This window comes from Cynocephalus volans, chromosome 16 (assembly GCF_027409185.1).
Source record: "Cynocephalus volans isolate mCynVol1 chromosome 16, mCynVol1.pri, whole genome shotgun sequence".
Lineage (NCBI taxonomy): Eukaryota > Metazoa > Chordata > Mammalia > Dermoptera > Cynocephalidae > Cynocephalus > Cynocephalus volans.
The window spans coordinates 17,168,516-17,191,076 of record NC_084475.1 but is presented as its reverse complement, the minus strand read 5'-3'; the positions used below and the strand labels follow the sequence as shown (position 1 = coordinate 17,191,076).

Sequence of the window (22,561 nt, the reverse complement as noted above, 5' to 3'; positions counted from 1 at the left end):
ATTAACGTTTATTGTCATTTTTGGAACGCGCTATGACAGGCACTTCAAAGGAGGGAGAACAGATTCCAACTCACCGCCACATTTCCACAAGTTTGAAAGGCAGTGAATATAAACATAAAAGCAACTCCTAAAATAATGATGTTGAACAGCTTTTTAGATTCCGGGGACATTCTGGCTCAGCTCTGCCGGAGGTCAGCAGCAGCCCAGGGCAGTCAGCTCTCCTGGGAGCGAGACACACTGACAATCCTGGGGAAAGAAATGAGACGCGAGAGGCGAGGTCAGATCCGGGAGCAAGGCGGCCAGGCTCTCAACTTCCACTTCTCGGCTCGGAATCCTGGGCTCGGGGTGAAGTTCTCCCCACGGGCTCTGTCCCGAGCAGGGAAGAACCCGACACCCGGAGAAGATCCAGGTTGCGGGGCCCGCGGGGGGATTAAGGGGCCAAGGGTGAGGAGCAGCTGCCGGCGCGGCCCCGCCCGCCGGGCCCTGACTCACCGCCAGTCAGGCCACCGGGTCACGTTACCGCAACCGCGGAGCCGGCCACCCGGCCCGCCGGGAAATGTAGTCCTGGACGGCCCGGGACGCGCAGGCGCGGCGCGAGGGCTCCCCGCCCCCCCCGGGGAGGGCAGCCGGCTGAGCACGCGGGGTCCAGGCGAAGGGGGGATGGGGAGCGGACCCCAGTGAAGAGCAGTTGGGAACTAAGGAAGGAGTCCTGGAGACGACGTAGTGGGTTCTGAGGAGGCCGGGGACACAGAAAGGAAAATGGGGGAGCAGTACCCCCCTGAGGCTGGGCTGAGCAGAAAAGCTGAGGGGAACCGGGATACGGGCATGAAAAGAAGGCGGGGCCCAGGCGGGGAGCACCTCCTCTTCCTCCTGCCCGTGCGTTCTCGCCCAGCCTCACAGGCGGAAAGGGCGTTTCGCGGGCTTTCCAACTGCCCACATATTCTGCTCCCCCTCCCGCCAGCAGTGACTCCGCGCTTTTCGGCCCGCCCGCCGGGCTCTACGCAGGCGCATCAGGCAGGGGCGGGGCGCGCGGCCGCGACGGTACGGTTCGGGACGCGGTGAGCCAATCAGAGGATTCATTTCCGGGTGGCGCGGGCGCCATTTTGTCGAGGCGGGATATAAACGAGCGTTGGGGCCGGCCGCCCGCCCAGTTGTTGCTCAGGTGCGCTCGTTGGTACTATTTGTCTGCTGGCCTCTCCCACTCGGCCGTTCCCAGCGTTCCCACGCGGGAGGCAACTGCCAGAGAAAAGGTGCGGCGTCGCACTGACCTGACCTGAGGAAGCCGGCGCCAGCTCGCAGGGCCCGGGCCGCCTCTCAGAGCCATGAGCTACGGCCGTCCCCCTCCCGATGTGGAGGGTATGACCTCCCTCAAGGTGGACAACCTGACCTACCGCACCTCTCCCGACACGCTGAGGCGCGTCTTCGAGAAGTACGGGCGCGTCGGCGACGTGTACATCCCGCGGGACCGCTACACCAAGGAGTCCCGTGGCTTCGCCTTCGTGCGCTTCCATGACAAGCGCGACGCCGAGGACGCCATGGACGCCATGGACGGGGCCGTGCTGGACGGCCGCGAGCTGCGAGTGCAGATGGCGCGCTACGGCCGCCCCCCGGACTCGCACCATAGCCGCCGGGGCCCGCCACCCCGCAGGTACGGGGGCGGCGGCTACGGACGCCGCAGCCGCAGGTAAATGGGGCGGGGAGCGTTCGGGAAAGCCGCGGGAGGCTGGGCGGGAGGCCCGCGATATCTCACAAAGGTCCACAGGCGGAGCACGTGGTGCGGGGCGCGCTCGTCGCATATCCGCGACCTTCGACCCTCGGACCACAGTGCGGGCTCGTCCCCCCTGTGACCTGGGCAACTGCGGGGCCGGGGCGGTAGGGCGAAGACCCCGCCTCGCGACGAGCGAAATGGCGTCTGGCGGCGAGATAATGGCGGCCTGGGCGGGAGCGCGCGGGCGGGGCCGGTCGGCTTCCTTGAATTAACCCTGATGTGCTGCTTGTCCCGCCTGCAGCCCTAGGCGGCGTCGCCGCAGCCGATCCCGGAGTCGGAGCCGATCCAGGTCCCGCAGCCGATCTCGCTACAGCCGCTCGAAGTCTCGGTCCCGCACTCGATCTCGCTCTCGGTCGACTTCCAAATCCAGATCTGCGCGAAGATCCAAGTCCAAGTCCTCGTCGGTCTCCAGATCTCGTTCGCGATCCAGGTCCAGATCTAGGTCCAGGAGTCCTCCCCCCGTGTCCAAGAGGGAATCCAAGTCCAGGTCCCGATCCAAGAGTCCCCCCAAGTCTCCTGAAGAGGAAGGAGCGGTGTCCTCTTAAGAAAATGGTAATGTTTGTGGGGATCCGAGACACAATCCTAATTCATAATGGGGTTTGGAGTAGGTTTTTTGAGCCGTATTGGTATAAAAGTGACTCCAAATGCAAGGAGTACTGCTCTGAGGTTACTCAGCTTTGGGAGTGATACTGAAGTGAGGGGTCTGCAGAAAGGATGTGTATGAAACTTAGATGATAATGGCTGTTTCATAAACTGTTTGAGACCTATTAATGAAAATGACTATTTCTTGCTGTTTTTATCCAACGTCTGCATTTTCCCCCTTTAAAGCTGCGGTCTCCTGTTTGATAAAAGAATATTGGCCAGTATTGCAGATTTTAACTGATTTGGCTGATCCTCCAGGGACCAGTTTCTGTGGGCGTGTATTGGAGCAGGTTTGTCTTTAAATGTTAAAGATGCACTATCCTCTTAGAGAAAAACAATCAGTTCAACTATTGTTGTACTGACTGGGAGTTTATATTCTGATGGATGTGGCAAACGAATTGCAATAAAAAGCAATGAACTTTTGGAACCTCAAAAGAAAACTTACAGGTATTGCACTGGGTGGGGAAAGGATAGTGTGTCTTTAACTCTCAAATTGTTTGGTCCTATTTTTTAAAAGGAAAGGGCCCTACATAGCTCAGATATTAAAGCACTAGTTATTCTCAATTGCCAAGTGTTTCACTTGAAAAGTTTATCTAAAATATAGACTAATTTTCTAATTTCAAGTTTTTGTTTGATACAGACCCTTCTTTTTTTTTTTTTTCTTTTTTCTTTTTCTAATTTTTTTTCTTCCCCTCCCCTTACCTTTTTTTACCTTGGTTATTTGGCCAAGAACACAAGTTCGAACTCATAAATGCTGATGGTAGCCTTTGTGATAACTTCCTAATTGGGCCTTTAAAAAAAATAGTGGCTGGGTGGAACCTTACTGTAACCTACTCGTTTCACCAGAGCCTTAGTACATGCCTGAAACTGAAACCAGATGCACCCTTGGTATCTTCATAGTAATGGAAGGAAGGTAAACTGAACTTATTTCTTTTTAAACCTAGATGTATCAGCAAGCAACGTAATGGAGGACTTGGGGGAAAAGGACCACATACTCAGTCCGTGGAAGAATCCTTGGAACAAGCAACTGGCTATTGAAAAGGTTATTTTGTAACATTTGTCTAACTTTTTACTTGTTTTAAGCTTCCCCTCAGGTGGCAAGCTTCATTTTATGTGCCATTTTGTTGCTGTTATTCAAATTTCTTGTAATTTAGTGAGGTGAACGACTTCAGATTTCATTATTGGATTGGATATTTGAGGTAAAATTTCATTTTTGTTTATATAGTGCTGACTTTTTTTGTTTGAAATTAAACAGATTGGTAACCTAATTTGTGGCCTCCTGATTTTTAAGGAAACGTGTGCAGCCATTACATACAGCCTAAAGCTGTCAAGAGATTGACTCAACATTGCCTTCATTCCTTAAAATTAAAAACCTACAAAAGTTGGTGTAAATTTGTATATGTTATTTACCTTCAGGTCTAAAATGGTAATTTGAACCCAAATTTGTATAAAGACTTTTCAGGTGAAAAGACTTGATTTTTTTGAAAGGATTGTTTACCAAACACAATTCTAATCTCTTCTCTTATGTATTTTTGTGCACTAGGCGCAGTTGTGTAGCAGTTGAGTAATGCTGGTTAGCTGTTAAGGTGGCGTGTTGCAGTGCAGAGTGCTTGGCTGTTTCCTGTTTTCTCCTGATTGCTCCTGTGTAAAGATGCCTTGTCGTGCAGAAACAAATGGCTGTCCAGTTTATTAAAATGCCTGACAACTGCACTTCCAGTCACCCGGGCCTTGCATATAAATAACGGAGCATACAGTGAGCACATCTAGCTGGTGATAAATACACCTTTTTTCCCCCTCCCCCAAAAAATGGTAAATCTGATCATATCTTCATGTATGAACTTAAAATATGGAAAATGTTAAGGAAGCAAATGGTTTGTAACTTTGTAAGTACTTAAAACATGGTGTATCTTTGCTTATGAATATTCTGTACTATAACCATTGTTTCTGTAGTTTAATTAAAATGTTTTTTTGGTGTTAGCTTTTCTCAGAATATGTCTTGGTCGTTTTTTTCCCATTTATTTAAAAAGACCTATGCAATTATCTTGTGAATATTACTGTATAGTGTGAAAGTGAAATGTTTAGTACTTAATTTCCTAAGTTAAAAAGAAAGTGGAAATGCCAGTTCACCTAAAATTTTTCAATGCTTTAAGGTAGCACTTTCTTCAGGTTGTCACTATCCCCTTCTCAATCTGTTTTATGCTCTATTTTAGTAACTAAGGAACAATCCAAGTCCTTTTTTCCATAGATGTTTTAATTTTTGTTTTTATTGTTGTGTTACCCATGAGTGTTGTCTAGGTGACACATGACAATCTAAGGCCAGCAGACTTGTGCATCTTCAAGCCCACTGCATTTTCTCTCAAGCTGAAGTGATCGGATCTTAGTTTACATGGTGGTTTGCTAATCGGCATTGACATTGTCACAGAAAGTCTTGTAGGTATAATTCAGAAATTGTTTAGATTGTTTTTTGCAAAGGAGATGACCAGCATTTCAACAGTGTGTCTTCCTGGAAGGGCAGATTCTGCTATATCTTCCTTGTCTGCATCAAAAGACTCCAGAGGAATATGGACACATTTCATATCCCACTTGTAGAGCAAAGCTTCAAGTGACCAGTCAGCACTAAAAAAAAATAAATTGTGGTTTTTTTTAAAATCCTGCCTTTTCTGTTTTGCTTCAGATATATTTTAATTTTATCTTTAAGCATTAGGTGGGTAGTAAGGCGCAAGTTGCCTATTTAATAAAATTAAGAGTAAACCAGGATTATTCACACTTACCTTCTAACCTGATAAGTACACCACAATTGGACACTGGGGTTCTTCTCCATCAAAAAGTATACTGTAGTTAAAATATCTTCAAAATCTGAGAAGAAAGGACTTCTTAATAGATTCCACTACAGTGCATCTGGCCAAATTTACTGTTTAGCAAAAAAGTTTACCTTCTGGTTCAAAGAATACATCAGATGCAAGAATAATATCTTGTGGTGGTAGTGCCAGAAGATCCCGAGATATGTGACCCCATGTTAGCCCTACAACATGTACCTGTGGCAGGTTATTTATTTGGCAGCTTTGTCGGCAAATTTCTAGACAGTGAGGCAGTTCGGAGCTGTCTGACAGTATTACTTTGGCACCACATTTTGCAGCCAAAATTCCTGGAAGGCTCACTCCAGCTCCAATCTAGTAACAAAAGTTTAAAACATGACTTTTCAAAATAGTGCTCGGAGGTCAAGGGCTCAGATCCACGTACTGGCCAGCCACAAGAAAAACCGGAACTGCATCAGATAATTTCACATTCGTTGGATTTTTAACAAGTACAGTCAATTTTTAAGCACCTCTGTGGGTTTGCCATATCTGTAATACGTACCATAATTAACATCTCTATAAGGAGCTGAGGCTTTGAAGTTGTTACAAGTTAATTCCTGTGGTTCCTCTAATTACTGGGTAAAAGAATAAGAACAAATTATACCAGTTTTACTTCCATATCAGTATTAAAGGGCCTTATACTTTGCAACTGACAAATGTATTGCTTCCAAATTCAGTACTGTATCAAGCAGTTTCATCGTTTCATTGCTATGCACAAGGAAGTCGTTTTGAGACACATGGCTTCTATCTGTCATGACTTTCAATTCTCTTAACATGACCTGTAAGTAAAGGAACATCTAATTCTATAGGATGCCAGGTCTCAGTGTTGGAAGGATGACTTGCATGCACAGCCAGCTGTTCAGTTACCATACCAATTTTATTACCTAACAGGTCTGCAACACATTTCCCAGCTGGGCCTTGAAAGTTTTTCAAGGTTCGATTTAGGATTTTTTTACTTTACAGTGGTGCAAAAGATACCCATTCAGTATAATCTACACTTCAGTACTGTATTCAATAAATTATGTTAGACATTCAACACTATTATAAAACAGGCTTTATGTTTTAAGCGTTCTGAGCAGGTTTAAGGTAGGCTAGGCTAAGCTACGATGTTTGGCAGGTTAGGTGTATTAAATGCATTTTCCACTTAATTTTTTTTTTTAAAGATGATCGATAAGGGGATCTTAACCCTTGACTTGGTGTTGTCAGCAGCACGATCTCCCAAGTGAGCCACGGGCTGGCCCATCCACTTAATATTTTCAACTTCTGATGGTTTATTGGGATGTAACCCTATCATATGTTGAGCATCTGTATTAGCATTTATATTGATCGAAATACAAGCTTCCTGTTTTCTAGCTTGAGAATGGACATAGAGATTCTGTTTTCTGAAGGTCTAACAATTGTGACCACTTTGGGCCAGAAGTGTGTGAAATCCTACCCTTCATTTCATTTACACAGTTTTGCAAAAGTAAAGAGACAATTACATTCTTTTTTTTTTTTTTTTTTTTAAAGATGACCGGTAAGGGGATCTTAACCCTTGACTTGGTGTTGTCAGCACCACACTCAGCCAGTGAGCGAACCGGCCATCCGTATATGGGATCCGAACCCGGGGCCTTGGCGTTATCAGCTCCGCACTCTACCGAGTGAGCCACGGGCCGGCCCGAGACAATTACATTCTTAAACTTCTAATTTGTCTACTCAGCCTTTGGGTTTAAGCATAGTGTGAAAGTTTACTATCTCTGCAACCTTGATAAAATTTATTTTTCGGAGCCTTCAGCAGTCAACATTTCCAAAAGTGAAAATGACTATGTTACAGTCTGAATGTGTCCACCCAAATTCTTATGTTGAAAACCTAAAATTCCCAATGTGATGTGGGGCCTGTGGGAGGCAATTAGATCATGAGGCCTCCCTCATGAATGATATTAGTGCTCTTATAAAAGAGGCCCTGAAGAGTTGCCTTCCTTCTTCCACCATCGAGAATACAGAAAGAGACAATGAAACAATTCAGGCCCTCACCAGACACCAAATCTGCTGGTGTCTTGATCTTGCACTTCCCAACTTCCAGAACTGTGAGAAATATCTGCTGTTTACAACCCACCCTTTATGGTATTTTGTTATAGCAGCCTGAATGTGAAAAGCACTGCAAGTGTTACAGTAGAGCCTGGATGACCCTGTTGGGACACCAAGAAAAATGGCTTCCCAAACTAATGCCAAGAAAATCAATGGAGTTCATTTAGAGTAGGGGCCAGCAAATTGTAAAAGGTCAGACAGTAAATATTTTAGGCTTTGTAGGCCGACTATGGTCTCTGTCACATTTCTTTTTTTCTTTAAACAACACTTCTAAAAAGTAAAAAACATGGGCTGGCCAGTTAGGTCAGTTGGTTAGATAACACCAAGGTCAAGGGTTCAGATCCCCTTATAGGCCAGCAGCCAAAAAAAAAAAAGCAAAAAGCTTTCTCAGTTTACAGACCTTACAAGCTAGCCAAACCACCCAATTCAAAAATATTTAACAAAAGCTAATAATGAGCATGCAGATTTAAATCTGAACATAACCCAGGGCTTTGGAAACTTCAGGGGCACATGTACCTCTAAGACAGCCTTGCCTGGCAGAGATCTTCTGTGAAACCACAGGTACTGAGCCAGGACCACAGCACAGGGCCAAACGTACATCCCATATTGGAGGTGCAGGACCTGGAAAGAATTTTTTTGTATGCTGTAAGTAACTTATCTGCTGGAAGATGGAATATTTATTTATACAGCAATTATTGTGTCAGGCACTGGCATCCAACACAAAAATGACAGTCCTGCTCTCCAGTTCACAACCTGTGGGATATAAAACTACAATGCCACATGATAAGCACTCTTCGCAGCACTCATTCAACAAGTAATTATCTGGCGCCTGAGTATCAGAGACCATTTTTAAACTTGTGATGTAGCTCTCAGTCATGAAGCACATATCCTACTGGAGAAAGGCAATAAAAGGAAGCAAATATTTTGGTTAATGATAAATGCCACAAACAGTAAAACAGGCTAATGTTAGAGTGTAATGGGGGCATGGACAACTATAAGGTGGCTGCTCTAGATAGGAAGAGGAGGATTCGGATAAAGACCTTGAAGCAGGAACCGAAAGGTCTCAGTGGCTGGACCAAGCAGCCATAGCGAGGTAGTAGACATGGCAGCCGGAGGCATGTTTCTGCTGTGCAGCTAGAGGTCAGAGGTAAGGCAGGGACCAGACCTGTGGAGTTGTGGCCAGAGGAAGTAGTTCAGATTTTATTATAAGTGTCATAAGAAAAAAATGGAGGGTTTTAAGCCCAGGCATAAGTTGGTATGCTAAAGGGAAGCAGTGTGGTCCTAGGAAGACAACCTCAGAGAGGTTTAAGTGGAGCTGAATCCCAAGAAGGCAGGCAGCATACAAAGCCTTTGGAAAGGACTAGAATCATGACATCATGGTATTTAGGGAGGCAAGATAACATAGCTGACACCTCTGGAATGAACCTGCCTGGGTTCAAACTTTAGATCTATAATTTAATAGCTATGTGATCTCACACAAGTTACTCAACCTGTCAGTGCTTCAGTTTCCTCAACTGCAAAATATTGTCTCAATAGGGCGATTAGTAAGATTCAATACCAAGGACACAAAGCAAGCACTCAAAGTTGCAATTAAACTGCAAACTTGCAAGTTTCTTTCTGTCCTCTGGAGCAAAGGGTGCCCCTGGTGGGGTGGTAGAAAAGGAGGCCAAAGAGGCAAAAGTATCAAAGGTGAAGGGACTGGAGATCCAAAAATCATTCAATCCACTCAAAAGCTTAATGCCTAAAATACACGAAACACTGTTCTAAGTAGGGGTATAGCATGAAGAAAAGAGCCAAATATGCCTGACCTGGTGGCTTTTACCAAAGAGTACAATAAAGAAGATTTCTGATGGGAGGATAGTTATACGACTTGGGTATAAAGAAAAATGGCCTCTATTTTCACAGGGAACATCTTCACCCCTAATTTTAGGAAGAAATCCAAAACGGTATTTGCACGTGAAGCCATTTGAAGACTATTATCAGAAATGGGTCCCACTCCAACTTCTTAACTTCTCTCAAGCTGGTTCGTCTTTAACATGGGATTACTAATACCTACCTCACAGGCTGCTGTTAATATCAAATGAAACACTGCAACGTGAAGGTGTTTTGAAAAACCGAACGCATATAAGATATAGTTACTGAGTTTTGTGGCTGCTGTGAACTCAAAGGAAGAAGGGACTGCCAACCAAAAACTTTATTCGGGCACTGAGAATTGGAATCCCTGGTCCAAGAACTCACACGGAAGTGAGAGATAAAGATGAATTATGCCCTTCAACAAGATCAAAAGAAATACTAGGAGTCAAGAATGTCACTTTCCTGGCAGGATATATACCATGTGGAGAAGCCCCCTTCTGACAGGGTCCATATATATATTAAAAAATATATATGTATATACATGTATACATATACACATACAATATGCCTGAGTCCATATGTATTATAAATATGTAATATATATAAAATATATATTTAAGAAGAATATATATATATATATTCCCCCCCCCCCCGGAAGCTGGCCGGTGGTACAGGGATTGAACCCTGGACCTCGGTGTTATCAGCACCAACTGTATTTGAGAGACAATAATCTGCCAAGGGCTTCGTACCAAACCTTTTTGCTCTGGGCGCCAACCCAAAGCATGACGCCGCGGAGCTGAGGGTCCCCACCCCTTCCCCTTCACGACCCCAACCAGGTCGCAGGCGCCTCCGCACGGAGGGAAGGGGAGAGCGCTTCCCGGCGGGTGCCGCTGCACGCACCTGCGGGACGTGGACCTCAAGCACGGCCGCCTCGGATCCCGGGCCCGGCTCCCCCGAAAACCGAAAGCGCTGGGGCCGGACCACATGCCCTCGGAAGCCACGCTCGCCCGGACGGGCGCCGGTGGGCCCCGGGAGGGCAAGTGTTAGCAGAGGGCGCCCGGCTGCCAGGCTGCACACGCGGGCACTTGCGGGCCGGCCGGGGGTTACCCCTCCGGCGAAACGTGGCCCTCCGCGGTTACCGCCCGGCCGCCACCACCCGACGGCGAGACGCGGAAAGCCCCACTCGGCGACGAGGCAACCTCGCTGCCAGCAAAATGAACCCAAAATAAGAGACACCACACACAGAAGCTGAGACCCCGGCAGCAGCCCGGCCGGAAGCGAGCGGCCGGAAATGGCGGGCGCGCCGGAAGTGGGCGCGGGAGAGGCGGGGCGATGGCTCGGCTGACAAGACCTTCCCAATATGGCGGAGGCACGCCTTGTGTGAGGGCGGGCCCGGGAGACACCGAGGCCAATGGCGGACCGCGAGAGGCGGGAGGGCGCGGAAGACGGCCTCCGCACGCCCAACCCGGGGCTCGGGAGGTGGCTGGGGAGTGAATTTTCTGGAAGGCGACTTTAAAGGCGCCGGGCCAAAGCGGAGGATATCCCAGTGCCGCCGACGCTCGGGCCGGGTTGGGGTGCGCTAGTGGCAGGACGCGGGCTGCGCCGAAGTCGTCGCGGAACCAACTGGCGACTCCGCAGGATGAACCACAAGAGCAAGAAGCGGATCCGCGAGGCCAAGCGGAGTGCGCGGCCGGAGCTCAAGGACTCGCTGGACTGGACCCGGCACAACTACTACGAGAGCTTCTCGCTGAACCCGGCGGCCGTGGCGGTGAGCGGGCCCGGGCGGGGGTCGCGGGGCCGCGCATCGGCACCTCCCGGCCGCTGCACACCTCTCCCGGGGCCCGGTGCTGCCCTCCCGAGCACGGCTTCCCGGAGCTCGGAGAGGCTCTCGGGCACCCCGCAGGGTTCGAGGCCTCCTTCCTCCCATGCCACAGCCTCCCGCCTGCCCGGGCAACAGGAGTCTTTCCGAGGAGCCTTTGGCGCCCTCGACAAGAAGGCTGGTCTCCCTGAGCCCTCTGGGCGGTGGGGCCCTAGGGGACCTGGTTGTCAAGGCTCACGAGTGGGAGACGCGAAGCCCCCTCCCGCGATGGGTGGCTCTGGGTGCGACGTGTCCACAAGCACGCAGAGCTTTTTCCCCGGAGGAGGAGCCAGAAGGAAAATCTGGCTCCTTAGGTGTGTCATTGCTAATTGGCCCTGGGGGACACCCTTACCTGCCACTGGACTTTTTTTTTTTTTTTTTTTTAACTGGACGGGTCTTTTCTGATTCCCTTAGGATAATGTGGAAAGGGCAGACGCTTTACAGCTGTCCGTGGAAGAATTTGTGGAGCGATATGAAAGACCTTACAAGCCTGTGGTTCTGCTGAATGCCCAAGAGGGCTGGTCTGCTCAGGAGAAATGGACTCTGGAGCGTCTGAAAAGGAAATACCGGAACCAGAAGTTCAAGTGTGGTGAAGATAACGACGGCTATTCAGTGAAGATGAAGATGAAATACTACATTGAGTACATGGAGAGTACTCGAGATGACAGCCCCCTCTACATCTTTGACAGCAGCTATGGTGAACACCCCAAAAGAAGGAAGCTTTTGGAAGACTACAAGGTGCCCAAGTTTTTCACAGATGACCTTTTCCAGTATGCAGGGGAGAAGCGCAGGCCCCCTTACAGGTAAAGTATCCTGTAGCTAAGTGGTTTAAATCTCACCTATAAGCATTTGTTAGCTGGATTCAATCAGCTAACCATTTTCCAAAACAGTAGTTCTGCCTTGGCTGTACATTGAACTCATAAGGGTGGCTACTGATGCCTGCCTGGTTCCTACTGTCAGAGACTGATTTAATTAGTCTGGGGTGCTACCTGGACATCGAAATTTCTGAAAGCTCTCCAAGGGATTTGAATGTGCAATAAAAGTTGAACCACTGATCTTTAAGGGAAGTTTTAATAGTTCAGGTCCAGCAATAAACTACATCAGTGATTTTTTTGTTGTTGTTGTTTGTTTGTTTGTTAGAGATAGTCCATGCACAGTTCATTGCTGTTTCTGTGTACCAGAATTTGTATAGTCTTTGAAATGAAGATAATATAATACATCATATAAAACTAAAAACTTAGTATTTTGTGTTGTGTGTGGGTGTATAATTAAATTACTCTTTACATCGTGGATGTTTCCATCCTGTAGGTGGTTTGTGATGGGACCACCACGCTCTGGAACTGGGATTCACATCGACCCTCTAGGGACCAGTGCCTGGAATGCCTTAGTTCAGGGCCACAAGCGCTGGTGCTTATTCCCTACAAGCACTCCCAGGGAACTCATCAAGGTGACCCGAGAAGAAGGAGGGAACCAGCAAGATGAAGCTATTACCTGGTTTAATGTTATTTATCCTCGGACACAGCTTCCAACCTGGCCACCTGAATTTAAACCCCTGGAAATTTTACAGAAACCAGGAGAGACTGTCTTTGTACCAGGTATAGATGAACTGGAGGAAAGTACATTATTTGATTTCAGAAATTTGTCATTTTGGAGCAGACTTTATAGAGTGAGTCAAAAAAAATCTCAGCATGCTGCCTGGTAAATTGACTGGTACCACCCCTGACAATAGTATGTAGCTGTATCATCAAGTATGCAGGGAGCTGTTGTCCACATTTCGTATAATAACTGAAACAATTGATAAACTTTTTGTATGTAAAGATCCTACTCATCTGGGAGTGCCACTTTGTAACACCAAGGTCAAGGGTTCGGATCCCTGTACAGGCCAGCCACCAAAAAAGAAAAAGATCCTAGTCGTCTTTATTCCTAGTAGTTACATAGTATCTTTGCTTATGTGTAGTGGCTTGTGCATGTTTCTATAAGTTGGGTTTTTGATACAGTGTAGCATTGGCTTTGTTGAATCAGGAAGTAGTAATTTAGAGCTAGGAGGCAGGAAATCCCACACCAGACAACTATACTTTGATAGGTTAAGCATATGGAGGTGAGGGTATTTGAGGTAGGTATCCTCCTCCTATAAGCTGAAGAACTTTCTGCCTTTACAGTTTTGGTCCCACCTTTGGATTAATAGGGGTCAATGAACTTTTTCTGTAAAGGGCCAGAGAGTAATTATTTTAGACATGGTGAGCCAGCCAGTCCCTGTCACTACTCAACTCTGCCCTTGTAGCAGGAAAGCAGCCAGAGACAATACATAAATAGATGGGCATGGCGGTGCTCCAATAAAACTTTATTTGCTTGGGCCGGCCCGTGGCTCACTCGGGAGAGTGCGGTGCTGATAACACCAAGGCCCCGGGTTCGGATCCCATATACGGATGGCCGGTTCGCTCACTGGCTGAGCGTGGTGCTGACAACACCAAGTTAAGGGTTAAGATCCCCTTACCGGTCATCTTTTATAAAAAAAAAAAAAGATAAAACTTTATTTGCACAGACAGGTCATTTACACTCCTTCCTGAATCAGGAGGAACATTTACCGCTCTGTACCATGTGTGTTGGGACTCTCCAATTTCTGGGGTTTGTGTTACACAGTGATTATGTATGGGACCAAACCCCTTTTAACTGCCTGTTTTTTGGATTTCAGGAGGCTGGTGGCACGTTGTCCTCAATCTTGATACCACCATTGCCATCACCCAGAATTTTGCCAGCAGCACCAACTTCCCTGTTGTATGGCACAAGACGGTAAGAGGGAGACCAAAGTTATCAAGGAAATGGTATAGGTGAGAGACTTTTCTTATTATTGCTTCATTCCACTTCCTACCCCAGAGACAAAGTGGAAAGAGTCCACTACTGCAATACTGTGTGCTGATTTTAGAGATGCCTAGGAAAAGCTGGAGCCGCCAGACCTTCCGGGGAGAGGAGAGAAAATCCAAGGTCAGGCTAGTTTTCAGGTTGTTTGCCAGCCTCAAGGTGGCAGGGTAGGACTCTGCATGTTGGATCAAAGCCACGCAGTCAAACCATGGTCATAATTGAGATTGTTCCTTGTTTTGTTTTTTGTTTTGTTTTTCAAAGCTAGCACTAGCAAAAGAAACCATTGTATTTGGGTTTTATTTTGATTATTTATTTTTCTTATCCAGAAGAATTATTCCCATTTGAACTTATTACCTTCAGTTCTTGTGAGTGAGGTGACTGCCCTGGAGACTTAGCTCCTCTGTTTATCCACAGAACAGATACAGCACGGGCAGCGGCAGTGCAAGCCACCCCCAGCCACCCCGTGCCACTGTGTCCCAACCCTGACCTGGAGGGACCAGCTCTCGGGGTAAGAGAGGGATTCTGGCTTGTTCAGTGCTCAGCCTCCCTGCTGAGAGGGCCAGCAAGGGTGGTGGCTTCTGTTCTCCCTGGACTCTTGGGCTTTTGATGCCCACTTACCCCGCCATGTAGGCCACTGTGTGCTGCAGTTTGGTCACTCCAAAGGCCTCACCATGTAGCAGGTCTTTTGTCACCGGTAATAACATGCCAGGTTAGATTCCTGAAGGGGAGGGCTACTGCCTAAAGTACAGTTCAGTTTTATTTTCCAAGCGAGCGGGGAACTGTCTCTGTTATTTGACACGTCTTATTTCTTACAAATCTAATTGTTTCTACCTCACAAATAGAATCCAACCAAACCCAACTCCAATCATTAAGTGCTGTGCTGTGGAAAGGAGCGGTTTTCAAAAAATCAGCTAGGAAAGATTCAGGGAAAAAACCAGGAAAAGGAACTGTTTCTGCCAAGGGAAAAAACTAAGACTAACTCAAGGAAACTTTCCCTCCCGATGTTGACAGTAAGGCTGGCTCATTTGTGCAGGTGGTAGTGAATCAGGTGTAGTTAGTATTTCACTTTCCTTTCCGAAAGATATGGGCAGTAAATTAGGGTTTTTGTTCCCAGCCTGGGGTTTTGTGTGTCCTCATCATTATACAGTACTTGTTATGAATTGACACCTGGCATTTCTAGGTGTTTCTAAAAGGTACAGGTTTCTACTTTGAGTCTGAGTCATTGTGTGTGGATTGTGTGTGGTTGTTGCTGCCTGTCACTGCACTAACGTTTTTTTGTCTCTCAGGATCTTGAAGCAAGAACACCCCGAGTTGGCAGTCCTGGCAGACTCAGTTGACCTTCAGGAGTCCACAGGGATAGCATCCGACAGCTCCAGTGACTCCTCCAGCTCCTCCAGTTCCAGCTCGTCGGACTCAGACTCAGAGGTGAGTCCTTGCTTGCTCATGGACCCTCCAAGGCTCATGTCACTCAGTCAGAACCAGCCCTGATTCTTCCTCCTCATGTCCAGGAGGGAGGAGGATACGAACATTTTTTCACTTTCTTCCAAGGACTGCACATGCGACCATTCCTGCTGAGTGGTGAATTTTGCCCATTCCTTAGCTTTACACATGTATGTAAATTGTTAAAATAACCTCAGGAGGTATAAGGGTTGTTTGGGGATTTAGTAAAGTTAGTGGCCCGAGATCACACAGCTAGCAATCAGCAGTGTCAGGATTCAAGCTCAGATCAGTCTGACCTCAAAGCCGATATAAAGAATTTGCTCCTTGAATGGTAAATTGTAAAGCCAAAAAACTCAGCAACTCCAGTGACCTGCTTAAAGCTGACAGTAATACTGGGTAAGAGGGCCCTGTGCCCTCCACAGATGAACTTTCTGTCTTCACATGGTCTACTGATGTAGTCTTTTCTATTAGGCAAGAGAGGGGATTTTATGAAATGTTGAGTACTTTACCTGCTGCTTTTACACATTGAGCTCTGTTGCTGGAGTGAAATTCTCTATTGGAGTTTCAGAATGCTGGCCGTAAAATATGTTTACAGTGGGTGTCTTGATTTCAAACAAATACCCCTTACAGGAGAGAACTATGGAGGGACACTTGGCATCTGAGGGAAGTTTACAATTCTTAGGGAGCCAGAAGCATCCAAGGAGGTGAACACTAAGACCATATTGTGGAACTGTCATAAATGACTGCTTTGTGTCTGGGAGAAAGTGAACAATATCTGTGCTGTCTCCTGAAGTCACAGGTTTGGTCAGTGAAGAAGTGGGTTGCGTCCAGGTTGAATTCTTGTTTTTTGTCCTCCTGTGTCCAGTGTGAGTCAGGGTCTGAAGGTGACGGGACAGCACATCGCAGGAAGAAGAGGAGGACGTGCAGCATGATGGGAAACGGGGACACCACCTCCCAGGACGACTGTGTGAGCAAAGAGCGCAGCTCCTCCAGGTGACCAAGCACGGCTGTTGTCTGTGTGGAAGGACACGCTTGCAGCGAGGGCAGGCCTGGGGAGGGCAGCCTGTCGGAGCCTGCAGACCAGGGGAGGGCTGGCAAAAGCCAGGGAACAAGGATGCTCTCGGAATATGGATCCCTTCACTTACTGTTTGCAACCGTAGCTTCTTTTTCTGCTGCCGGTGCAAGTGAACGTGGCTTGTTTTATGCGTAAAGGCAGGAGAATATGAATGGTGCCAAGAATACCCTTTACACTATTTAATAAAAATTGAACCCATTTTATATCTTTGACATTTTTTTCCTGTGAGAATACCAGAACCTCCCTTTATTGTTCTTCTCCTTGTCATGGGCGTGGGGAAAGCGGTGACTCCAGTGGAGTGTATCCTAAGTGGTGAAGGTGTAGTTACAGCTGGAAGGGGACGTGAGAAAAGTTACATGGCATCTCTGAAGGACCTGGGCGTGGCCTCTTGCTTTTCTCCCAGTTTACCATTGCTGCTTTTAGGGCTCAGGCCAAGTCAGACAGCAGCAAAGAACTCAGATTTTTTATAAAATCTTAATCACGTCTCCAAGTTTTTGTGTTTTTTGAGACAAGATTGGATCTAAATAAGTTAAAACTCAGAAATCAATAAGATAATCTATTCGCAAGCACCTGTCCTCGTGCTAGGCTTGTAGAAAGCCCAATTTAAAGTTTGTTTACTCTGCATGTGTCTGGGGTCTTTACGTCCCAGAGGTCTGTTTTTGATGTGCTAGTTGAAGTGTTAACCGGTAAGGTCATGGGGAGATAGTAAAATATTAAAGTTTGTAGGATTCTAAGTGTCTGAAGCCCTCGACTGCTGCAGGTGACATTCCTGTTACATTCTTTTGTCTCCAAGCAGCTGAGTGTTTTCTTAAATGCATTATGAAAATTGAGGACCCACATTGCTTTTTGTTGTCTTTTTTCCATTCTTTGTGGTCTGGTTGAATTTCCATGGAGAAATTCAGGTGTCTTACTCAAGTGAATTTATCAGACTACAATGTGCATTTCTCAGCCTTCGTCCTTTTCACAGCCATACTTAGATTTCTCATCTTGCCTTTGTAACTTGTTTCTATGATTATGGATTTATTTGTGTGCTTGATGTGTGACTTTGTAATTTGTAAGAAAATTTTTTAGAGAAAGCCCTACCACTGCTTTAACATGGGGGTGCTGGGTTGTGCTTTTAACATTGCTTTCCAGCTTTGTACCCAGCTGTGCTGTTGTCTGCGTGCTGATTACAGGCAGTTGTACTTTCCTTGGCAGGATTAGGGACTCTTGTGGAGGCCGGGCTCACCCCTGAGCAAATAAAGAGACTCTCCCTGAGGTGGCTCCCGTGTAAGCTGTTGGCGGCCCCCCACCTCAGTTCTCACGTCTTCTGCTCCTACCTTCTCCTTTGTCTTCTTTGAATTTGGATATTCCTTCTCTGGTCCAAGCTCCTATCTTCAGTCAAATGCTGTTTTTACTGCTTACTAAGAATAGATTATCAAGAAGTTTAAAAGCCCTGCCAGCTCAGTGAAACACTAAAGCTAACGTGATATTAGGTAAGAAGGTTCTGGGCTGTCTCGACGACGAGGCTGGAGAAGTGTGATTCTTTTAACGTCTTACTGTGTCTGTTACCTCACTGATGATGGTAAGGAACTTCCGCTGTCTGCAGAACTGGCTGTGTTCAAGCAGAGATGTTGAGAGTGCTGAGTGGACTTTGACCTGCATGTGAGCCAGTTATGTGTGAGAAGTACTGTGAGCATGTGCTGTCCTCCTGTATGTCACCATTAGTCCAAAACGTATTCAGTGGCAGTCACCCAGCCGGCGTGCCCAGCACCAGCACCCACCGCTCAGTACTGTCATATGATTCCTTATCTTTTCTCCATAGTCAGAGGCTGAAATTTCAGGTGTCTTTTTGTGTGGTATATTTTTGTGGGAGGATGGGAGGTGACACATTGTGGGGTTTTGTTTACATACAGGGTGTGAAAGATGTTCAGTGTGCTGTCATCACAGAACTTAAATTGTAAACAGGGCCAGGTTCTAACAGATTGGTTCCACTCTTTCCCACAACGTGACCCATAAGTGAGAAACTATCACTTTGTATGGTACTTTGTCATTAGCGTTGCCCATTTGTTTGGCCCCCAGACATTAAGTTGGTGAGTTGTGTTATATGCAGGGGATAAATTCAGAGACGGTACTTCTAGTCTTTGGAATCTGTTGATTCTTCTAAATAACTCTGGTATGAATATTTGGGGATTGACCAGTAGGTTCCATCTGTTACCCTCTTGATTCACCTGCTTGCCTTAGTCTGTCCCTAAATTCAACTAAATTTAAATAGAGAAAGAGAGGAGTTGCCAAGGCCATGCCCAGTCAGAAGCACTATCTGTGTTGGAGTGTAAGTAAAGGTGTTAGCAGCCAGGTGGGAGAAGGAATTCTCACATATGTGTTCCAGAGGAGAAGAGGAGTGTGTGGGGGCATATAGGAATTGTATGCTGTTGCCTCTCAAAATATCCCTTAAACAAGTATAATCAGGGGAATGAAGATCTCTGCCAAGTGTTATTAGCATTTCCTGACTCTGGGTCATGTGGCTTTACTCTAGAAGGCTGGTCCTCTATTTTGTCTTAGTTCGGTTTTCTGCATCTTAAAATGCCAACCCAAATATGTGTGGCTGGGTTGGTAGGAGAACTTCTGTGCCTTCCTCAGAGTTGGCACCCTTCACTCTGCCTGCTGTGTGGTGAGCTGCTGTCCCTCCTCCTTCCCGCAGGGCTCAGGCAGCAGCTCCTTTTGTAGTAATATCCGTATGGTGTTCCTCCTTCTGCTTTTTAAAAGACTTTTCTTGCCATCTGCAGAAGCTTTTTTCTTTTCCCCAGTATTGCTACTAGGCTGTCACACTTGCCCTTTTTCCTTACCTTCCTCTCAATTTCATACCAACTGCTCCTCTCTAAATTTCAGGGTTTTTTTTTTTTTTTTTAAAGGTTTTGTGCCACCAGGGTGCATGGTGGGACACATCGACAGTGGCCTGAAAGGTGGAGCAGAAATTTGAATTTGAAAGATTAGCTACCCAATTTTCCTTCTCCAGATCTAAAGGTGATTCCTGACTGATAAACAATATCCAGAAGTGAGGGATCTTGCCCATCTCACAGGCCCCACAGTCATCTTCCCTGAAAGCATGTGGACAGCACAGATTATGTACTACTGATTGGTTCTTGCCACCCCATAAATAACTGTGGAACATGAGACATGCTTTATTTTAGCCAGGCCAGAATTCAACAGGATTCAACAACCTGTGCTCCCCCCACCCCCCACATTGGGCCAGTCAAGCCCTCCATTATGGAAACAAAGCAAGGACAAGATGGGAAACCATGTGATAGAGGAGTGAAGTGGTCACGAGATGATCAGGGTGGGTTAGGAAGTGGGGACCAAAGATCCACCTGTTCAAAAGTGAACACTTCTTCCCACTTGGCCTGAGCTGCTCCTTTGAATGGTGTCAACAATAGTAAAATGATGGATGCAACATTAGACTGTTTTCAGGCATTCTCCAAGACAGCTGTTTTTGTTGTGGGTTGTTTTTTTTTTTTTTTTTTTTTTGTGGCTGGCCACAGGGATCAAACCCTAGACTTTGGTATTATCAGTACCACGCTCTAACCAACTGAGCTAACCAGCCTGCCCAACAGCTAACCTTTAACCAAAGGGCTGGGTCCTGGAAGAAGGGATCTTGGACTAGTAACTGATGGGGAGGAGCACGGTGGGAGAGACGTGAGTAGGGGGCCCAGGACATCCAGAGGGCCCTAGGTCCCTGGGAGTGAGGCTTCAAATCAGCCCGAAGAACCCAGTGGTGCACACAGTTGCCTCTGGAGTCATTGGTAGTCCTGGGATGTTTAGGGTGACACCCTTGTGTCACTGAAAGCCAGGACGTTATTCACTTTGTGCTCTATTCTTACAGCTGCCCATTTCTTAATAACTCAAGTGTTCAACAAATGGTTGAGTGCCGGCACTGTTCTAGGTGCTGGAGATGCAGCACTGACCTCATGGAGCTTAATGGACAGTGAATGTGCTGTTGTGCACAAGGGCCACTGGTCAGGGCAGGTGGACCTGTTCGTGCACACTTCCACAACTAGAAAAGCAAGTACAATTCTTATTAAAGGCGGACTTATTAGATCTTCATGAAAGAACATAATTAACATTGTAGCCGTACAACTAAATCAGTACATGGCTTCTTTATTATAAAGTAACTAGTAGGGGGCCGGCTTGTGGCTCACTTGGGACAGTGTGGTGCTGATAACACCAAGGCCGCGGGTTCAGATCCCTATATAGGGATGGCCAGTTAGCTCACTTGGGAGAGCGTGGTGCTGACAACAAGTCAAGGGTTAAGATCCCCTTACCCGTCATCTTTAAAAAAAAAAAAAAAAAAAGTAGCTAGAGGTATTTAAACTAAGGATCAGTGGTCAAGTTCCTGGTGCAAATGCTTTACAAACTTACTAGAGGCTCAGTCTTGGATTTAGGACTTTAGGCAGTAGTATGGGATGGAACAGGAATTTGCAGTAAATTTTTTTAATAAGTGCTGCCTAGGAGGTAGGCTTAAAAGGAGCAGCTGTAGGTTCTTTAGATTGTGTGTTTCCCCAAATGCATTGTTGTTGATGTGTGTACTGATTCTGGAGATGGATTCAAAGTTGTTTCTCCTTACTGCCCCTTCCCCAACTGGCTTTTGTCAAAATGTTACATTGATGTTACATTGTATGCAGCAAAGCTAGATGATCACTGCCCCTAGGTGGTGCTCTCAACTTTGCCTCATTGTTAGTTCAAAAACTTGAATCATCCAGCCCCCATGCATCTCCCTGGAGGAGAACTAGCCCTGGCCTGCTGTCTCCATGGTGACTGGTCACTACAGAAGAAATGGGACTGTCTCCTGAGCTACCTGTGCCTCCTGTGGTTGTCAAATAGAACCCTCTGAACAGTCTCCTAGTTCTGCATCCATCTTGCCATGGGGTCTGCCACAAAATGCCTGTGGGTCTGCCATTGGATTGGTATTTTTAACTTTCACTTGGATGAAATTTGTTCATCATTTTAAATAAAGCAACTTGATTTGGAGTTGTTTTTTGCATTGTTTTGTCCTTGTTTCTTTTCATTCTTATTCATTTGAAAGTCAGTAGAATGTGCTTTGTCAGCACAATAAGACCTTTTAAAAATATACTTTAGAACAGTGGGGACAGGGAACAAATATAAGGCCCAAACACTTTGGCTGAAAGGCCCACAGTGGTAAAAAGCCAGTAGCCTAGAGATAAACCCTACTCCACATTTTATAGTTTTGTGGCCTTTTTCATCAACCATTGCAAAAAGGAAACACATGCCCCCTTTAATATCATGCAATATAGCAGTATTAAGCTCTCCCTGATGCTGGGTCCTCTTTGTCATAACTGGAGCTCGTGAGGAAGCTTGACTGTGTAGTTGTGGCTTCCATTTAAAAAGAAGCTGGGCCGGCCTGTGGCTCACTCGGGAGAGTGCGGTGCTGGTAACACCAAGGCCACTGGTTCGGATCCCATATACGGATGGCCGGTTCGCTCACTGGCTGAGCGTGGTGCTGACAACACCAAGTCAAGGGTTGAGATTCCCTTACCGGTCATCTTTTAAAAAAAAATAAATAAATAAAAATAAAAAATAAATAAAAAAATAAAAAGAAGCAGTCCCTCTAGCATCTCAGTTTATATCAGAGATGGGTTCAAGCAGGTAATTTTCCCAAAAAGTATTAAAGGAATCCCAAGTGAAACACTGGAACTGTGTTTCTTAACATTAGGCCTTATGTTTGGCATGGTACCTGGCAAACTTTGCCTGTCCTGTGTTTATTTAAAATAACTAAAGGGTGGGATGGGGAGTGGTAGGGAAATGTGTGTTTGGTTGTCACATTTATCTCAAATTTTCTTTGTTCCTCAACAGAGCCATGGAAGGATCTGGAGAAACACAAACGGTAGCCTTCCTTTGTCTCATTCCACCCTCCCACCCCAAATACATTACAGAATTATGCAAAGTTGGGGGAATAGTGTTGGCTCAAAGGACCTGGAGCTTAATTGCAGAAACAGATCTTGGGGGACAGCCATGTTACTGAAGGGCCTGTGCTGGCCTACCTGGGATCTAAAGATGTCCTCTGAAAATACCTAAAGGCAACCCAGGAATAACAAGCAGCTGTTAACATGTCTATAAAAATGGCAATAGGCCGGTCAGTAGGCTCAGCT

General features: G+C 46.4%; 4 protein-coding genes across 11 annotated transcripts in view; 2 read left to right on the top strand and 2 right to left on the bottom strand.

Moving 5' to 3' along the window:
* MFSD11 (major facilitator superfamily domain containing 11) overlaps positions 1-857 on the bottom strand; it is a 30,725-nt gene extending 29,868 nt beyond the window's left edge. For 2 of the 3 annotated variants that reach the window (XM_063080727.1, XM_063080729.1), the window contains exon 1: positions 75-464. In XM_063080727.1, the coding sequence (XP_062936797.1) occupies positions 75-170 (96 nt within the window). In that variant the 5' untranslated portion in view covers positions 171-464. Of the gene's footprint in view, positions 1-74; positions 465-492 lie in introns of those variants that run through there. The other variant, XM_063080728.1, reaches the window with a different exon arrangement.
* Positions 858-1,125: 268 nt separating this feature from the next.
* Positions 1,126-5,059, top strand: SRSF2 (serine and arginine rich splicing factor 2). 4 transcript variants are annotated; one of them, XR_010021895.1, is made up of 4 exons: positions 1,126-1,684; positions 2,010-2,320; positions 3,355-3,452; positions 3,954-5,059. XR_010021895.1 is itself a non-coding variant. In XM_063081010.1 (3 exons), the coding sequence occupies exons 1-2, from the start codon at positions 1,323-1,325 to the stop codon at positions 2,311-2,313; spliced, it is 630 nt and encodes a 209-aa protein (XP_062937080.1). In that variant the 5' UTR covers positions 1,126-1,322; the 3' UTR covers positions 2,314-2,320; positions 3,355-5,059. The 4 variants fall into 4 exon arrangements, 2 of the variants coding, with proteins under 2 accessions (XP_062937080.1, XP_062937079.1); XR_010021896.1 differs by adding an exon at positions 2,597-2,700 and having other exon boundaries at positions 3,355-5,059; XM_063081010.1 differs by having other exon boundaries at positions 1,126-1,648; positions 3,355-5,059.
* Positions 4,657-10,460, bottom strand: METTL23 (methyltransferase 23, arginine). Of its 2 annotated transcripts, XM_063081011.1 has the most exons (5): positions 10,087-10,460; positions 7,849-7,953; positions 5,343-5,580; positions 5,182-5,266; positions 4,657-5,026 (listed from the first exon to the last, which is right to left on the bottom strand). In XM_063081011.1, exons 2-5 carry the CDS (start codon positions 7,930-7,932, stop codon positions 4,852-4,854), a joined length of 582 nt encoding a protein of 193 aa, XP_062937081.1. In that variant the 5' UTR covers positions 7,933-7,953; positions 10,087-10,460; the 3' UTR covers positions 4,657-4,851. The 2 variants fall into 2 exon arrangements, with proteins under 2 accessions (XP_062937081.1, XP_062937082.1); XM_063081012.1 differs by lacking the exon at positions 10,087-10,460 and having other exon boundaries at positions 7,866-7,937.
* Positions 10,461-10,672: 212 nt separating this feature from the next.
* Positions 10,673-21,422, top strand: JMJD6 (jumonji domain containing 6, arginine demethylase and lysine hydroxylase). Of its 2 annotated transcripts, XM_063080730.1 has the most exons (7): positions 10,675-10,954; positions 11,459-11,847; positions 12,353-12,639; positions 13,737-13,872; positions 15,190-15,328; positions 16,209-16,336; positions 17,616-21,422. In XM_063080730.1, exons 1-7 carry the CDS (start codon positions 10,826-10,828, stop codon positions 17,650-17,652), a joined length of 1,245 nt encoding a protein of 414 aa, XP_062936800.1. In that variant the 5' UTR covers positions 10,675-10,825; the 3' UTR covers positions 17,653-21,422. The 2 variants fall into 2 exon arrangements, with proteins under 2 accessions (XP_062936801.1, XP_062936800.1); XM_063080731.1 differs by lacking the exons at positions 16,209-16,336; positions 17,616-21,422 and adding an exon at positions 14,318-14,411 and having other exon boundaries at positions 10,673-10,954; positions 15,190-15,322.
* Positions 21,423-22,561: the final 1,139 nt, after the last annotated feature.